Raw genomic sequence first — 17,650 nt, forward strand, 5'->3', positions numbered from 1 at the left:
TTCCATAGAACTCCCCTATGACCCAGCAATAGCACTGCTAGGGATTTACCCAAGGGATACAGAAGTGCTGATGCATAGGGGCACATATACCCCAATGTTCATAGCAGCAATGTCAACAATAGCCAAAACATGGAAAGAGCCTAAATGTCCATCACCTGATGAGTGGATCAAGAACATGTGGTATATATACACAATGAAGTACTACATGGCAATGAGAAAGAATGAAATCTGGCCATTTGCAGCAATGTGGGTGGAACTCGAGGGTGTCATGCTAAGTGAAATAAGTTAGGCAGAGAAGGACAGATACCATATGTTTGCACTCATAGATCTAACAGGAGAACAGGAGAAACCTAATGGAGGACCAGGGGGAGGGGAAGAGGGAAAGAGAGTTGGGAAGAGAGAGGGACACAAAACCTGAGAGACTACTGAATACTGAAAACAAACCAGGGTTGAAGGGGAGGTGGGGGAAGAGGTGGTGGTGATGGAGGAGGGCACTTGTGGGGAAGAGCACTGGGTGTTGTATGGAAACCAATTTGACAATAAACTATTAAAAAAAATTGACACTCATTTACTTACCAGTCTAAACTCAGTATGTTTCTATATGTTAGGAAAAATGTATTTAATCTAAAAAAAGGTACAGCTTTGTTTAAAAAAAAAAGTGTTAAAAGGGGCACCTGGGTGGCTCAGTTGGTTTAGTGTCTGACTCTTGGCTTCAGCTCCTCAGGTCATGATCTTACAGTTCGTGGGTCTGAGCCCCTCGTTGGGTGAGAAGTCTGCTTGGAATTCACTCTCTCTCTCCCTCTCTCTCTGACCCTCCCCCACCTCTCTCTCTCAAAATAAATAAAACTAAAAAAAAAATTTAAAAGTCTTCCAATAGATACAGCCAAAAGATTGAAGGTTTTCTCTCTAAATTGTAAGAAGCCAGCGTCCTGGCTTACTGTGCAATAGAACTTGTCAGGGGGAAAAAGTTGCTCAACTCCTTCCAGGGAAAGGCTGAAAGAAAATCAGTGCCCAAACAGTGTGTGGCAACATGAAGATCTTGGTTCTTAAGCCAGGCCTTATTTGTGTTGACCTTATTTGTGTCCTTACTGATGACAATGTGTGCTTCAATTATAAACCCCCCAAAAGTGATTTTTAACACATGGAACACTTAGAGAAGGTAAGTTCTAGAGAATTTTTAAATTACTTTTTGTTTTAAACATGTTGGTGTTTATTTTATTTTTAATGGTTTTTTTTTTAATTTATTTTTGACAGAGAAACAGAGTGAGCAGAGGAGGGTCAGAGAGAGAGGGAGACACAGAATCCCAAGACAGGCTACAGGCTCTGAGACAGCTGTCAGCACAGAGCCCGATGCGGGGCTCGAACCCATGAACCGTGAGATCATGACCTGAGCTGAAGTGAGACACTCAACCAACTGAGCCACCCAGGCGCCCCTAAAATTAGTTTTTAAAAAACAAAGGGCTATTTTCATATTTGGCTATCTGAAATAATGATCAAATACTTAACTATATTTAAGTGAAATGTCCACAATGTATTACTTCTAAAGGGCCAAGTCTACTCCACTGAAAATTGCAGACCATGTTTTAGTTCTACTCCTGATAACATATGATGAATCCTCACCATCCATAAATGGTGAAAAAGTGCTCTCATTAAAACTTAAGAAAAGACTAACACCTAAAAGTGCAGAGGTTAAGGCAGTGTTAAATACACAACAGGGTTGAGTCACAGAGATAATACAAACAAGATAACTTCTGTATATCTGTAATGTTATAAAGAGGAAAGAAATGACAGAGGTTGACTAAACCTTCCTTACTATTTGCATAATATCTATTTTGGAGGCATGACAGATTATTCCTATTAATCATTCATTGTCAGATCTGTAATTCCTTTTAAAAGGAAATGAATCATCCATATGCTTATTGTTTATTATACTGGAGGAATGATTTAAGTTTGCAACAGAAAAAAATATATTGCTTAGGTCAAGAATTATGAGGTATTTTTTTATTAAAGTGAAAGATTTGACTTGTTGCAAAAGAGTTAGAAAACTGAAATAATAATATAATATAATATAATATAATATAATATAATATAATATAATATAATATAATTAGCTTAGCTGTTCTCTCAATTCCACAGACAGCCTTTGTGCAGTAACACTTCACCCATCTGGAACTCTGCCCAAAACCAAGAAGTAAGGAAACCAAGCCTCTAAGGGGCAGTGCTGATGTGACAAAGTCCACACACTAGTATTCCTGGACACTCACTGGAGAATTCCAAAGATCATCACTTGGAATCTATTTAAACTTCACTTCTAGAAAGTTGGTTGGTTGATTTCTGTCACTAGATTAAATCCCCAGAGCAGAGGGAAGCAAAAAACTACTCTCAGCAGGCACACTGAGAATAAGAAAAATCATGGCAAGAGAGGAGGCAGAAAACTTAAATGCAGGCACAAAGACATTATTTAATAGAGAGGCAAATGGCTCCTCACCCCTTAATGACATCACTGTATTCCAACACTGAACAATAAGTAAGGTTGATCCTTATGGCCCTGAGTCACACAGAAAGAAGTAAATAAGATTTAGTATACTGCATCCACAGTTGAAAAGTACATACTAAAGTGTCCAATCTATTTTAAAAGATTTTTCATCAAAGAGTTAAGAATGTATTTTAAACTATTAATGCTTTAGCAATAAATTCTCAGGTAAATGGAACAACTGGGAATTTAAAACAATAATTTATTCTTTTTTTTATTGAGGAAAAGTTAGTCTATAACATTATGTAAGTTTCAAAATGGCTGACAGACACATGAAAAGATGCTCAACATCACTCATCATCAGGGATATACAAATCAAAACTACGATATCACTTCACACCTGTCAGAATGACTAAAATTAATAACAGAAACAACAGATGTTGGTGAAGATGTGGAGAAAGGGGAACCTTCTTACACCGTTAGTGGAAATGTAAACTGGTGCAGCACTCAGGAGAACAGTATGGAGGTTCCTCAAAAAGTCAAAAATAGAACTACCTATGATAAAGCAATTGCACTACTAGGTATTTACCTAAAAGATACAAATGTACTGATTTGGGGGTGCCTGGGTGGCTCAGGCAGTTAAGCCTCTGATTTTGGCTTAGGTCATGATCTTGCAGTCTGTGAGTTCAAGCCCCACATTGGACTCTGTGCCAACAGCTCAGAGCCTTGAGCATGCTTCAGATTCTGTGTCTTCATCTCTCTATCTCTCTGCCCCTCCCCTGCTCACACTCGGTCTCTCTGTTCTCTCAAAAATAAATAAATATTAACAATTTTTTTAAAAAGTACTGATTTGAAGGGACACATGCACCTTGATGTTTATAGCAGCAGTATTAACAGCGACCAAGTTATAGAAAGAACCCAAATGTCCATTGACTGGTGAGTGGATAAAGAAGATGTGGTGCGTGCGCACACACACACACACACACACACACACACACACACACACAAAAACACACAAACACACAGTGGAATATTACTCAACCATCAAAAAGAACGAAATCTTGCCATTTGCAATGACATGTATTATGCTAAATGAAACAACTCAGAGAAGGACAAATACCATATGATTTCACTCATATGTGGAATTTAAGAAACAAAACAGATGAACATAAGAAAAGGGGGAAAAAAGAGAGGGAGGCAAACCATAGGAGATGCTTAACAATAGAGAACAAACTGAGGGTTGGTGGAGGGGAGGGCAGCAGGGGATGGGCTAAATGTGTGATGGGTATTAAGGAGGGCACTTGTGATGAGTATATGTAAGTGACGAATTACTAAATTCTGCTCCTGAAACCAACATCACATTATATGTAAACTAACTAGAATTTAAATAAAAACTTGATTCAAACAAACAAAAATTGCTGATAACCAGACTTTAAAAATAAATAAATAGGCGTGCCTGGGTGGCTTAGTCGGTAAGCATTCAACTTTGGCTCAGGTCATGAGCTCACGGTTTGTGGGTTTGAGCTTCGCATCAGCCTCTGTGCTTGATATTTCAGAACCTGGAGCCTGCTTTGGATTCTGTGTCTCCTTCTTTCTCTGCCCTTCCCCCACCTGCACTCTCAAAAATTAATAAATGTAAAAAAATTAAAATACTAAAGAAAAAATTATATAAATTTCAGGCATATAAACCTGTAATTCAACATCTGTATGCAGTACAAAGTGATCACCACTTAAAATGTAGCTACCATCCATTACCATGCAATTGACCCCCTCTATTCATTTTCCTCACTCCATCCTCTTCCCCTTGTAATCACAAACCCATTTTCTGTACTATGAGTTTGCTTTGTTTTGTTTGTACATTTCCTTTAATTTTTTAGATTCCACATGAGTGAAATCATACGGTATTTGTCTTTCTCCATCTGACTGACTTCACTTATAATAGTATCTTTGAGGCCCATTCATGTTGTCACAAATAATATTTCATTCTTTTTATGGCCGAGTAGTACTTGATATTATATATGTGTGTGTGTGTGTGTGTGTGTGTATACACATATATATATCACATTTTCTTTATCCATTTATCCATCAATGGACATTTAGGTTGTTTACATTTCTTGGCTATTATGAATAATGCTGCAATGAACACAGGTGTGTTTATATTTTTTCAAATAAATATGTTTGTATTCTTTGGACAAATGCCCAGAAGTGTTAGAACTGAATCATATGGTAGTTCTAGTCTTAAGTTTTTTGAGGAATTTCCCATATTCTCTTTTCCATAGTGGCTGCACCAATTTACATTTCCATAGTATTTTCTCCATGTCTTCTCCAACACTTGTTATTTCTTGCCTTTTTGATAATAGCCATTCTAACCATTGTGAAGTGTTATCTCATTGTTGTTTTGATTTGCATTTCCCTACTAATTAATTAGTAATGTTCAACATCTTTTCATGTGCATGTTGGCCATCTATATATCTTCTTTGGATAAATGTCTAGTCTAGTCAGATCCTCTACCCTTTTTCTTCTAAGATTTTTATTTTTAAGTAATCTTTACCCAATGTGGAGCTTGAGCTTACAACCCTGAGATAAAGAGTCACAAGCTCCACTAACTGAGCCAGCCAGGCACTCCTCTGCCCATTTTTTAATCAAGTTGCTTATTTTTTGTTATTGAGTTGTATGAATTCTTCATGTACTTTGAATATTAATTCCTTGCCAGGTGTATGATTTGCAAAAATCTTCTCCCATTCAGTATGTTTCCTTTTTGTTTTGATGATGGTTTCTTTAACTAGCAAGTATTTAGTTTAATGTAATTACTTTTGGGGAGGGGGGTGGTGCTTGTGTTTCCCTTGTCTTTGATGTCCACAAAAACATTGCTAAGACCAATGTCAAGGACCTTACTGCCTATTTACTTCCATGAATTGTATGGTTTCAGGTCTTTAAGCCATTTTGAGTTCATTTTTGTATGTGGTGTAAGATAGTGGTTTAGTTTCATTCTTTTATGTGTAGCTGTCCATTTCTCCCAACACAATTTTTTGAAGGTACAGTCCTTTCTCCACTGTATGTTTCTGTTCCTTTGTTGTAAATTAATTGTTCAAATATGTGTGGGCTTATTTCTACACTCTCAGTTCTGTTCCATTGGTCTGTGTGTCTGCTTTTAGCCAATATCATATTGTTTTGATTCCTACAGCTTTGAAATCAGGGAGCATGGTATCGGCAGCTTTGTGCCCCTTTCTCAAGACTGCTTTAGCTTTTTGGTATTTTTTGTGGTTCCATGCAAATTTAGGATTTTAGAGTTCTACTTCTGTGAAAAAGTGCCATTGTAACTTTGACAGGGAACACACTGAATCTGCAGATTGCTTTGGGCAGGATGGACATCTTAATATTAATTATTCTAACCCATGAGCATGGTATATCCATTTGTCTGTATCATCTTCAATTTTTTTCATCAATGTCTTACAGTTTTCAGAGTATAGGACTTTCACTTTCTTGGTTAAATTTTTCCTAGGTATTTTATTCTTTTTAATGCAATTATAAAAGGAATTGTTTTCTTAATTTTTCTTTCTGATAATTTGTTAGGGTATAGAAACACCACAGATTTCTGTATGTTGATTTTGTATCCTGCTACTTTATTGAATTCATTTATTAGTTCTAACAGGCTGTGTGTGTGTGTGTGTGTGTGTGTGTGTGTGTGTGTGTGTGTGTAGAGTGTTTTGGGTTTTCTATATATAGTATCATGTTATGTATAAATAGTGACTTTTATTTCTTCCTTGCTAATTTGGATGCTTTTTATTTCTTTTTCTTGCCTAATGGTTGCGTCTAGGATGCCAACTACTATGTTGAAAAAAAGTGGTGAGAATTAGAATCCTTTTCTTATTCCTAATCTTAGAGGTAAAGCTTTCAGCTTTCCCCCATGGAGTATGATGTTAGATGTAAGCTTGTCATATATGGCCTTTATTATATTGAGGTACATTTTAATCTATGCTTAAAAATAGATTAAAGCTCACTTTGCTTAGAGCTTTTATCATAAATGGATGTTGAATTTTGCCAAATGCTTTTTTTGCACCTATTGAGATGAACATATATTTTTTTATCCTTCATTTTGTCAATGTGGTACATCATATTGATTGATTTGTGGATGTTGAACCATCCTTGTATCCCTGGAATAAATCCCACTGGATCATGGTGGATGAACCCTTTTAATGTATTTTTTTTTTAATTATCTATTATTTTATTTATTTTGAAATAGAAGATTTTTGCTTGCTTTTTTCTTTTTAATGTATTGTTGAACTTGGTTTGCTAATATTTTGTTTAGGATTTTTGTATTAATGTCTGTCAATGATATATGCCTAGAATTTTCTTTTTATGTGGTGTTACCTGGTTTGGGGATCAAGTAATGCTGGCCTCATAAAATGAGTTTGGAAGTGTTCCCTCCTCTTCAATTTTTTTGGAAGCCTAGGTATTAAATCTTTGAATATTTGATAGACTTCACCAGTGAAGCTGTTCTGGCCTGGACTTTTGTTTGTTGGGAGTTTTTTGATAACTGATTCGATTTCCTTACTAGAAATTAGTATATTCAGATTTTCTATCGCTTCATGAATCAGTCCTGTATGGAAGATTGTATGTTTAGAGGAATTTGTCTGTTTCTTCTAGGTGGTCCTCTATGTTGGTATATAATTGTTCATAGTTTCCTATGATCCTTCATTTTGCTGTGGTGTCAGTTGTAACTTCTCTCTGATTACTGATTTTGTTTATTAAAGTCTTCTTGGTGAGCCTAGCTAAAGGTTTGTCAGTTTTGTTTACTTTTTCACAGAACCAGCTCTCAGTTCCACTGATCTTTTGTAAATTTTTTTCTAGACTCTGTTTCATTTATTTCCATTCTGATCTTTACTTTTTCCTTCCTTCTACTTACCTTAGGCTTTGTTTGTTCTATTTCTAGCTCCTTTAGGTATAAAGTTAGATTATATATTTGAGATTTTTCTTGAGGTAGACTTAGATTGCTACGGTATTCCCTTTTAGAACCACTTTTGCTGCATTCCCAAGGTTTTGGTATATAATTTCTGTTTTCACTTGTCTTTATTTTTTTTTAATATCTGCTTTGATTATTTTGATGTTCCAGTGTTCATTCAGTAACATGTTGTTCAATCTCCACATTTTTGTAATTTTCTGAGTCTTCTTCCTATAACTGATTTCTAATTGCATGCCATTGTGGTCACAGAAAATAATTGATTTGGTTTCAATGTTCTTGAATTTACTGACACTTGTTTTGTGAACTAACATGTGACCTATCCTAGAAAATGTTTCATGTGCAGTTGAGAAGAATGTTTATTCTGTTACTTTTGGATGCAATGTTCTGTATGTATCTACTGAGTCCCTCTAGTCTAAGTATCAATTAAGGCTGATGTTTCCTTATTGATTTTCTGTTTGGGTGATCTAACTGTTGATATAAGTGTTAAAGTTCCCTACAACTATCGTATTGCTATCACATATTGTTAATATTTACTTTATATATCTTGGTGCCCCTATAATAGGTGAATATATATTTAAATGCCTTTGTCTACTATTACAGTCCTTGTTTTAAAGTCTATTTTTGTCCAGTATGATTATTGCTACTCTAGCTTTCTTTTCATTTTCATTTGCATAGAATGTCTTTTTCTATACCTTCACTTCAGTCTGTGTGTGTCTTTAAATCTGAAGTGTCTTTTTAGATCTGTAGACAGCATATAAATGGGTCTTGTTGGGTCTTTTGTTTTTGTTTTTGTTTCTTTTTTGTGTGTGAGAGAGAGAGCAGGGGAGGGGCAGAGGGAGAGGGAGAGAGATTCTTAAGCAGGCTCGACACCCAGCCCAGCATGGAGCCCAATGCAAGGCTCGATCCCATGACAGTGAGAGCAGGACCTGAGCCCAAAATCAAGAATCAGATGTTAAACTAAGAATCAGATGTTTAACTGACTGAGCCACCCAGGTGGCCTAAAATGGGTCTTGATTTTTTTTTTTTAGCCATTCCACCACTCTGTATCTTATTTTTATTTTTTGAGTTTTTTATCTTGAGAGAGAGAGAGAGAGAGAATGAGCAGAGGAGGGGCAGAGAGGGAGAGAGAGAGAGAAAATCCCAAGCAGGCTCTGTGCTGTCAGCGTGGAGCCTGATGTGAGGCTCAAACCAAGGCTCAGCCCCATGAACAGTGAATCATTATTTGAGCCAGATGCTCGACTGAATGGGCCACCCAGGCACCGCTTCCACCACTCTACGTCTTTTGATTGAAGAGTGTCGTCCATGTACATTTAAAGTAATCATTAGTAGGGATGTTCTTATTGCTATTTTGTTCATTGTTTTCTGGCAGTTTTTGTAGTTCCTCTCTGTTCCTTTCTTCTCTTTCTTTCTTCCCTTGTGGTTTGATGGCTTTCTTCAGAATTATGTTTAGACTTCTTTCTCATTTTTTTAATGTATTTACCATAACTTTTTGCTTTGTAGTTACTGTGAGGTTCACATATAACTTTCTATGTATATAATAGTGTGTTTTGAGTAATAGTGACTTGAGTTTGAATATATTCTAAAACTTTACATTTTTCCCTCACCCACACATTTTTATATTTGATGTAACATTTTACATCTTTTTATTTATGCATCCCTTAACTGATTGTTGTCGTTTTAATCAGTTTTACTATTTTTGTCTTTTGACCTTCATACTTGCTTTATAAATGATGTATCCACTATCTTTACTACATATTTACCTTTTCCAGTAAGATTTTTACTTTGTTATATTTTCTTGATATTAATTAGTGCCATTTCTTTTTGGTTTAAAGAAGTCTCTTTAACATTTCTTGCAAGACCAGTTTAGTGTAATGAATTTTAGCTTTTGCTTATCTGGAAAACTTAATCTCTCCTTCAATTCTGAATGATAACATTTCCAGGTAGAAAATTCTTGGTTGGGAGTTTTTTTCTTTCAGCACTTTGAGTATGTTATGCCACTCTCTTCTGGCTTGCAAAGTTTCTGCTGAAAAATTTGCTGATAGTCTTATGGGTTTTCCCTTGTACATAACATATTATTTTTCTCTTGCTGCTTTTAAGATTCCCTTTTTAATTTTTAACCTTCTAATTAAAATGTGTATTAGTGTGAGTTTCTTTAGGTTCATCTTATTTGGAACTCTCTGGGCTTCCTCAAATGTATGCCTGTTTCTTCCCCCAGACTGGGCAAGTTTTCAGCAGTATTTCTTCAGTAAGCTTTCTGGCCCTTTCTCTCTCTGTTCTCCCTATGGGACTCCAGTACTGTATATGTTATTCCTCTTGCTGTTGTCCGAGAGATCCCATAAGGTAGCTTCACATTTTTTAATTGTTCTTTTTTTTTTTTACTACTCTATCTGGATGAGTTCTATTGCTTTGTCTTCTAGCTCACTGATCTGATCTTCGGCTTCATCCAGTCTGCTGTTGAATCCCTCTAGTGTATTTTTCAGTACTGTTACTGTATTCTTCAGTTTTGTAACTTTTATTTCGAATCTTCCTTATATTTCCTTATATGTGTCTCTGTTGAGGCTCTCACTGTGTTAATTCATTCTCTACCTGAGGTCAGTAACCTCTTATGACCCCTCTGTATGAGGTAGAATGCTTAATGCCATTTCATTAATGTCTTTTTCTGATGTTTTGTCTTATTCTTTTATTTAGAACATAATTTATCCTTTCATTTTTTTTTTCCTGACTCTGTGTTTGTTTCTATGTATTAGGCAAATCAGCTTTGCTCTTAGTCTCAAACGAGTAATCTTGTGTCAATGTCTTGTGGAGCCTAGAAGTGTAATCCTCGCTGGCCACCAGAGCTAGATGCCTAAGGGACATCCCTTTTTTGGACTGCATGTACTCATGTTCTGTGGCAGGTCTGTGTCTACAGCTGGGGTGTGGATGGAGCTGGTGTCTGGCCAGCTGCAATACATGGCTATGCTGTGGCATTGTTCAGGTTTCTGAATGGCCCAGACTCAGTTGTGCCCAAACTCAGGCAACTTGAAGAATAAGAAAACTCTGCTTAGCTGTGTCAATTGTCTCAATTACTGGGAAAAGAATACAGCGTGATCTTGTTGAATTATTCTGGAGAATTAATTTTTATAAAGTAGTTGGAGGCCTTTTGAGAAAATATGAAGTGAAAGAAAAGATGCTATTTTAAAGTCCCAGGTGGTACATGTATTTCTACCCTAACCTATAAGTCTTACATCATTACCTTACAGGTGGGTTCTAACATAAGAAATGCACTAATTTATACTTTTAGAAAAAATATAATTTTTTGAAACTCTTAGATTAAAATTTATAATTTGAAATTATGTAATTGCCTAGAGAGATAAAATGAGAAGGATTAGATATAATGTAAGCTAGTTTCTAAGAGAGTTTCCTCATCTGTGAAATTTTTCTTTATTAATCATGTCAAAGTATATGGTAGACTACATTTGTAATGGGTAGAAAAGAGAGACATGAACATTTCTTCAATTTATGCACACAGAATTTTGGCTATAGTAAGTACTATTGGTTGATCTATAGAAATAAAAGGAAAAATAAAAAATAAAACTATATTTGGCACTTAATGTTTAAAAATCAAATACTCACTAAGACCTATATTTGATTGGATTTCATTTTCCAAAAAGTTATACTTATGTTTCATTTATCAACAATAGGATTAAAGTCTAAAAGGGTAGGGGTTTTGTGTTCCACATTTTCCATACATATTACATGTGTAAGGGACTGGATTAAAAAAAACAGACTTAAAAGAACAATGTCATTTTAGAATTGCAATGTTTGCCTTATTCAAACTTGTCTTATTAAAAAGCTTAAGTATAATGCCAATATTTTGATAAACCTTATTTAAACTTATCTTATTAAAAAACTTAAGTATAATACCAACATTTTGATAAACAGGCAAATGAAATAAAAGTACTAACAAGAAAGTATTCTAGTCATAGTGAATGTCCTACTTAATTTTATACCCAGAGTCCAAAGCTTGATCTTTTCCATGACAAGTCAGTAATGTGTCAACTGGCTAAAAGTATCACTCTAAAAGTCATCATCATCTCAAGCTTTTGAAAAATCAAATTCACTAAAATATTTCAAATACTAGTTGTGTAAGCTTATTTCTTGAACTCCAAAACAATTCTCATTAGAACATAGTGTTTAGTCAAAGTAATGCTGCAAAGAAAGAATTCAGTTTAAAAATATTTTGTAAAGAGAGAACAAGTTTATCTTAAAATGCTCAACAAGTTATAGCTTGTTCTTATTTGTCACATCAATTACCATGCTGATGCTAGCCAGTCTTTCAGTACTTTTCAAATTCAAAGCTTTCCATTAGTTTAGTTTTAATAAATTTGTTAACAGTTCTTTGAATAAAAATATTTTTAGAGCGACTTAGTAAGCCAAGCACTTTACAATAGTACCAAAACAAGAGATTGATTGGAAATTGCCTTTGGAAAAAAAGGTAGAGTCTTCCTGTGTTCGGGGTTTACAGGGAAAATGGTGTTTTGGGAAAATAAAGAAATTATGTGGGACAACAAAGAATAAATGTGATGAGTTTAAAACAAAAAGACATATCTTGGAAAATTGAAAACAATTAAAAATGAGCTCAGAGTTTCTCATATCTGAAAAGGAAGGACATGTTGGCTTGTATATTCCTCTTTGAAAAAGGAAATCACTATGGCCATCTGGAAGGGCTAACTTTCTCACATACTAAAATCTAAGAGGAAGTTTATGGGACACCTGGGTGGTGGTTAAGTGTCTGACTCTTGATTTTGGCTCAGTAATGATCTCATGGTTGAGGAGATGGAATCTGGTATCAGGCTCTATGCTGATAGTTTGGAGGCTGCTGGGGATTCTCCCTTTCTTCTCTTTTACCTCCACCTACCCCAGGCAAATGCTCTCTCTCTTAAACTAAATAAATAAACATTAAAAAGTAAAAAACAAAACAAAACTAAGAGGAAGTTCAGTAGTGGAATTCCTTAAATAAAGGAGTCCTACAATGGGCAAAAAAATTCCATAGCAGTTTTAAAAAAGATATATGATATTCAAGTGGGTGATTCTTTTTACAAATATTCAAGGAAAACAAGAGCATAGGTACTGTCAGCATTTCTAATAGGCCCCAGGCTAACCCACCTAATAATGCCTGTGTAGATGGACCTGGTGCAGTGTCAGAGTAAGAAAGCCATGGCTATGAAATCCTCACATTTTCCTTTTAGAATGTCCCATGGCCTAATTGTTTTTTGCCAAGCACTGAGCTACTGTCAATTCATGGCTGAACTCATAAATGTCTGAGGAGCCACATTCTCTAAAGTTGATTAATGTATGATAAAATGGTCCAGATATTTGACAGGGCAGGCAGTAAATTTGATATTCTGCTGTCATATTAAAGGCTTCTCTATGGATAATCTCATCTGGATGAAAGGCCATCTCACTTTCCTACAGAGCTGGGGCTGGAAAAGTGGACCAAAATCTGTCACAACTTAGATTTTCTCAAAAATGACCTTTGAATCTTTGAACATGAAGAATTTGGTTAAGAACACAAGAGATTTGGCCATAAAAATGAGAGGTTATTTTGGTCTAAAAAGGATTTAAGAAGAGTTGTCTTGAGTCTGTTGCCTCAGCCTGTACACAAATCCTTCACATGGACACAGGGAATAGCAGATTGTGTGGGATGGCATTTAATGGTCCCTTCAGGCTTGCTACCACACCCAGTACAGGAAAGATTTAAGGCATAGCCCAGGGCTAAAATGAATGATTTGGAAATTAACTGTCCTACTTTTCTCTCCCCTTCAAAACAATGATTGAAAAAAAAAAATTTAAAGCTAAAATGAAATCACAGTAAACTGTTCACCTTCCCATATATCTCATAATCTGTTTTTTCATATAATTTAGTCTTTTACATCAGCATTAATAAATCACTTGTATAAGATTTAGTTGTTTGTCCTCCATGATATATGTGTGTGTGGTGTTTAAAAAACTGGAGAGTGGGACAGAATAGAAGCAGATAGAAATGAATTAATGTAATCAGCCACATGTGATTGTTTGAGACCAGAACTGCTGGCTGACCTATGACTTCGGTGTCTACATTGTGACCTCCGTTACAAGTTAAGTTTATACTCTGGCTATAGAACAGAGTCATACTCACTGGCAAAACATGGTAGTCCTTCGTTATTTTTTCCTCTTAATAAATGATTATCACCCACCAGGCCCTCACATACAGGGAGAAAGAAAAGACACAGTTCCTGTTTTGAAGGTGCCTATAGTGTAACACACAGTTCACAATAGTGGTTTCACAAACAAAAATGAACCTATGCCCAGGCTCAGCCCTGGAGATTCTGATATAACTGGTCTGTAGTGGAGTCTGGAATAGAGTCACTATTTTCAAAAAGCTCCTGGCATGATTCTAAGGTACAGTGAAGGTTAAGAACTACTGTTTTAATGGGTTAAAGAGAACAGTTAATAAGCAAATACAAATGAATATTTCTAAATTAAGACAGTTGATTCTAGCAGTCAGCCTGGCTTCCTGCTTCAGCATCCTTTAAGTCTCTACCTCCAGGCTACTGAGCACACATTTGCTTTCTTGGTCCTACCAGGTTCTATAACCAACCAAGTTTTAGGTTGTCAACTCAACCCTGGCTCATTATTATTCTCTCTAGTTCTTCTAACTGCCTCCCTCCTAGTGACCAAGTCCTAACTTCTGGTAACCCAGGTCCTGCTTGGGACTCTGCCTTGTGTTTGGGCCCTCCTGCCCATCACCTGAATTCTCTTGCCTGCTGGTGAATATCTAGTCAGACTACCTGCAGCCTATCCACCAGTTCTTTGTTGCTGGCCAGATCACGTGCCACATCTTGGCAGGTCTCTCTCTTACCTCCCATCTGAGCTGGTTCACCTTATTTCCCCCTCCACTCAGGCCTGATGCAATCAACACAGATACTATCTGAAAAAATATCAAATATCGAGAATAGAAGTGCATCATATGTACCAACAAATCTACACTAACTATCTTACAGTGTATTCTTCATAGGCTTTTTTAGCTTAATAGATTTCTCGGTAAAGTGTGATACACTTGGTCCATTTTTCTGGATCCTCATTAGCAGCACAAATGGACTTTCTGGCTGTAGCTGAGCTACATCTGCTGGCATATTCATTGACTTCAAAGGGAAACCAATGAGCCTCTCAACCCTCGTGGATTAAGTTAACTTTTAACACGAATTCAAATTAGACTCGAGTTATCTTGTTAGATGTATTTGAGGTTTGCTGTTTCATGATAAGCTTTATTTTCTATCTGAAAATTTAATAATGCAACCCAAAAGAAGTTGTTCTTCTGAAACAGCAATCCAAATTTCACATCTCATACCTTGAAATTGATAACAGGCCTTCCCACCCCTGCCCTATCCATCCTAACATAAAACAAGTATCTAGGCAAAAAAATTAAATACTGGTATTTAACAAAATTATTAAATATAGACAACCTTACACTACATATAAGTTTTTATAGGGAGTTATGAAACCCAGTGTATAGTCTGTTCAGGTATGAGAAATATTTTACGAACGTCTATCATAACTGTCATCTCACACCAGGGCGTAAACTCTGGATTTTCCCCTAGCTTATAAGTCTGGTATACAGTGATGATATCATATTCCTCTACTTCTGCTGCCCACGCAGCACCTGACCTATTGTAAATGCTGAAGAAATCTATATTCCAAGAATGAGTGTGCCTGTGGTACATGAACAAGTCCAAGTGTGTCCTGGTTTTGGTGTTCCTTCATAGTGAAGCACTTTGACTTTGCACATTGTAGGATTCTGTCCTAGGCTGTGAGCCAGAGTGGCCTAATCTGGTGCTGTTTAGTGGCCTGTTCTGCGGCTGCTCTTTGTGGTTATATTCTGGGAATGGAATGGTCCCCCAAAATGACTTGTGTTGCTTTATTCCAAATCAGTGAAACAAAACTCTTCACCCAGGAACTCACCAGAAGATCATTCTCTGGTGGTAAAATTTCCATAGTGATAGCTTTGTTAATGTCAGGCCAGGCCATCTGCTGCTATTCTGAAGCTATTGATGAGAAAATAAGAAATCAGTTTAGCCATTCTTCAGTTAATCAGATTTGGAATCCACTGCTTTAAGGGTTCTTTTAACTTATCAGTGATTAGGTTAAGAGTTCACATTCATGGTAACCTAAATGTTGCTCTTACAAGGGTCTGCAGTTGGATCCTTTTGCATGTGCCTTTTGTGTGTGGTTCTAGCGTTTCCTGTTTTCTCATGGAATTTTATAAAAGGTATTTATATGAGGTGTGGCACTCTCTCCAGACTTGCACACTTGTGTATAAGGTCACTTTTCACAGTCAGGTGTTAGAGGGGAGTTATAAGAGTAGATGAAAGCAGGTTATGAAGTGATAGGGTGACAGGGACAGATATTTCCTAAAAGTATACTTTTGATATACTTTTCAAGTAACTTGTAGTGAGATCAAAGGTTTCTATGTTTACTTTCTTTCCATATCATAAAAATATATACCCAGTCTTTATTTTAAACTGAAAATAGCTGGTTAAGACTTCTTTATCCTCTCCCCTGTCCAATGTTTAAAAACATTTTTTAATGTCTATTTATTTTGAGAGAGAGAGGGAGAGTGCAAGCAGGAAAGGGGCAGAGAGAGAGAGGGAGACAGAAAATCCCAAACAGGCTCCATGCTGTCAACAGGAGCCCAACGCAGGGCTCAATCTCATCAACCATGCGATTATGACCTGAGCCGAAATCAAGAGTCAGATGCTTAACTGACTCAGCCAGCCAGGTGCTCCATTTAAAAAATATTTTTATTGATTTATTGACACAATATTATATTAATTTCAGGTGTACAACATAGCGATTCAATATTTTTATGCGTTATGAAGTGATCACCTCAATAGGCCTAGTTACCATCTGTCACTATACAAAGTATACACAATTATTGACTATATTTCCTAATGTATACTGTATATTACAGTGCTTCCTCTTAGGGAACTTCTATGAACTGAAATATATAATAACTTTGAAAAGTAATAGAGATTAAATGACTAAATAGTTATAATGTAATAATCTGAAATTATTTGCACAGTAAACACTACAAAATTTATTTACATAATAAAGAGGGAGACTATCTACCCTGTCCAATCATGGCATCTCTTGAAACTGGGAAGTGAAAAGTGTGTCCACTTTACAGATCATCCCGTTAAAACTGCTGTTTATTTAAACCAGGGGTCAGCAAAATATGGCCTATAGGTTAAACTTGGCCATTGCTTCCTTTTGTATGGCCTGGAGGCTAAGAATAGTTTTTACATTTTTAAACAGTTGAAAAAAATCAAAAGAAAATATTTCCAAAGCATGGGGAAATTATTTAAAATTTGAATTTTATAATACATATAATATATAATGCATACAATGCATATAACTGGCACAATAAAATTTTATTAGAACACAGCCACGCACATGAGTTTATGTATTACCTATGGCTGCTTTTGTGACATGGCAGACTTGAATATTGTGATAGGGACCATATGGTCACAGAGCTGAAAATATTTACTATCTGGCCCTTCACAGGAAACATTCACTGACCCTTGGTTTAACATAACTACTACAATTATATAAATTCTGCTTTTGTTTAAATATCATGCTTGCTCACTGGGCTATTTCAGCTTCTCCTATGACTGGGAAAATTATTCTTGTAGGACTTAATGGCCAAGGAATAATGTCCTAGGAATGCATACTTGAAACAGTCAGTCCAGGAAGCATAATTTGATCAAGAACTTCCTTGTTTTTAGGTATAGACCAGAATAGCCTTGGATCACTTCAAACCCGGCTTACCTCTGTCCTGAGAGCACCTTTGATGCAAAAAATGACTCATGTCTGAAGGCGAAACTTATCAACTATTCAAATAGCATAAGTTGATAATTTTAAAAATTAGGAAAAACATAGGAAGTAAGGTTGATTGTTACTTTGGTATCTTACAAAGATGAGATTAACTTTAATTTAAAAAAAAGAGTAAAAGCCCACCTGGACGGGTTTCTGCCACAACAGGTCCAGCAAGGTCAGATGGCTTGCCGACACCAGCCTGATTTATGGCTCGAACACGGAACACGTAGCTGGCACCCTCCTTGAGGCCTTGCACCTGGAAGAAGCAGGTACAGAAGTGATGGGTGCTCTGTGGCATTTAAACAGAAGCCTCTCCTTGG

General features: G+C 36.2%; 1 protein-coding gene across 2 annotated transcripts in view; it reads right to left on the bottom strand.

The window, feature by feature from the left end:
* Window positions 1–17,650, bottom strand: part of MYOM1 (myomesin 1) — a 136,481-nt gene that overhangs the window by 31,249 nt on the left and 87,582 nt on the right. For both annotated transcript variants that reach the window (XM_029922472.1, XM_029922471.1), the window contains one exon: window positions 17,472–17,586. In XM_029922472.1, coding sequence (XP_029778332.1) covers window positions 17,472–17,586 — 115 coding nt within the window. The remainder of the gene's footprint in view (window positions 1–17,471; window positions 17,587–17,650) is intronic.

The sequence above is a fragment of the Suricata suricatta genome, chromosome 14 (genome assembly GCF_006229205.1).
Source record: "Suricata suricatta isolate VVHF042 chromosome 14, meerkat_22Aug2017_6uvM2_HiC, whole genome shotgun sequence".
Classification (NCBI taxonomy): domain Eukaryota; kingdom Metazoa; phylum Chordata; class Mammalia; order Carnivora; family Herpestidae; genus Suricata; species Suricata suricatta.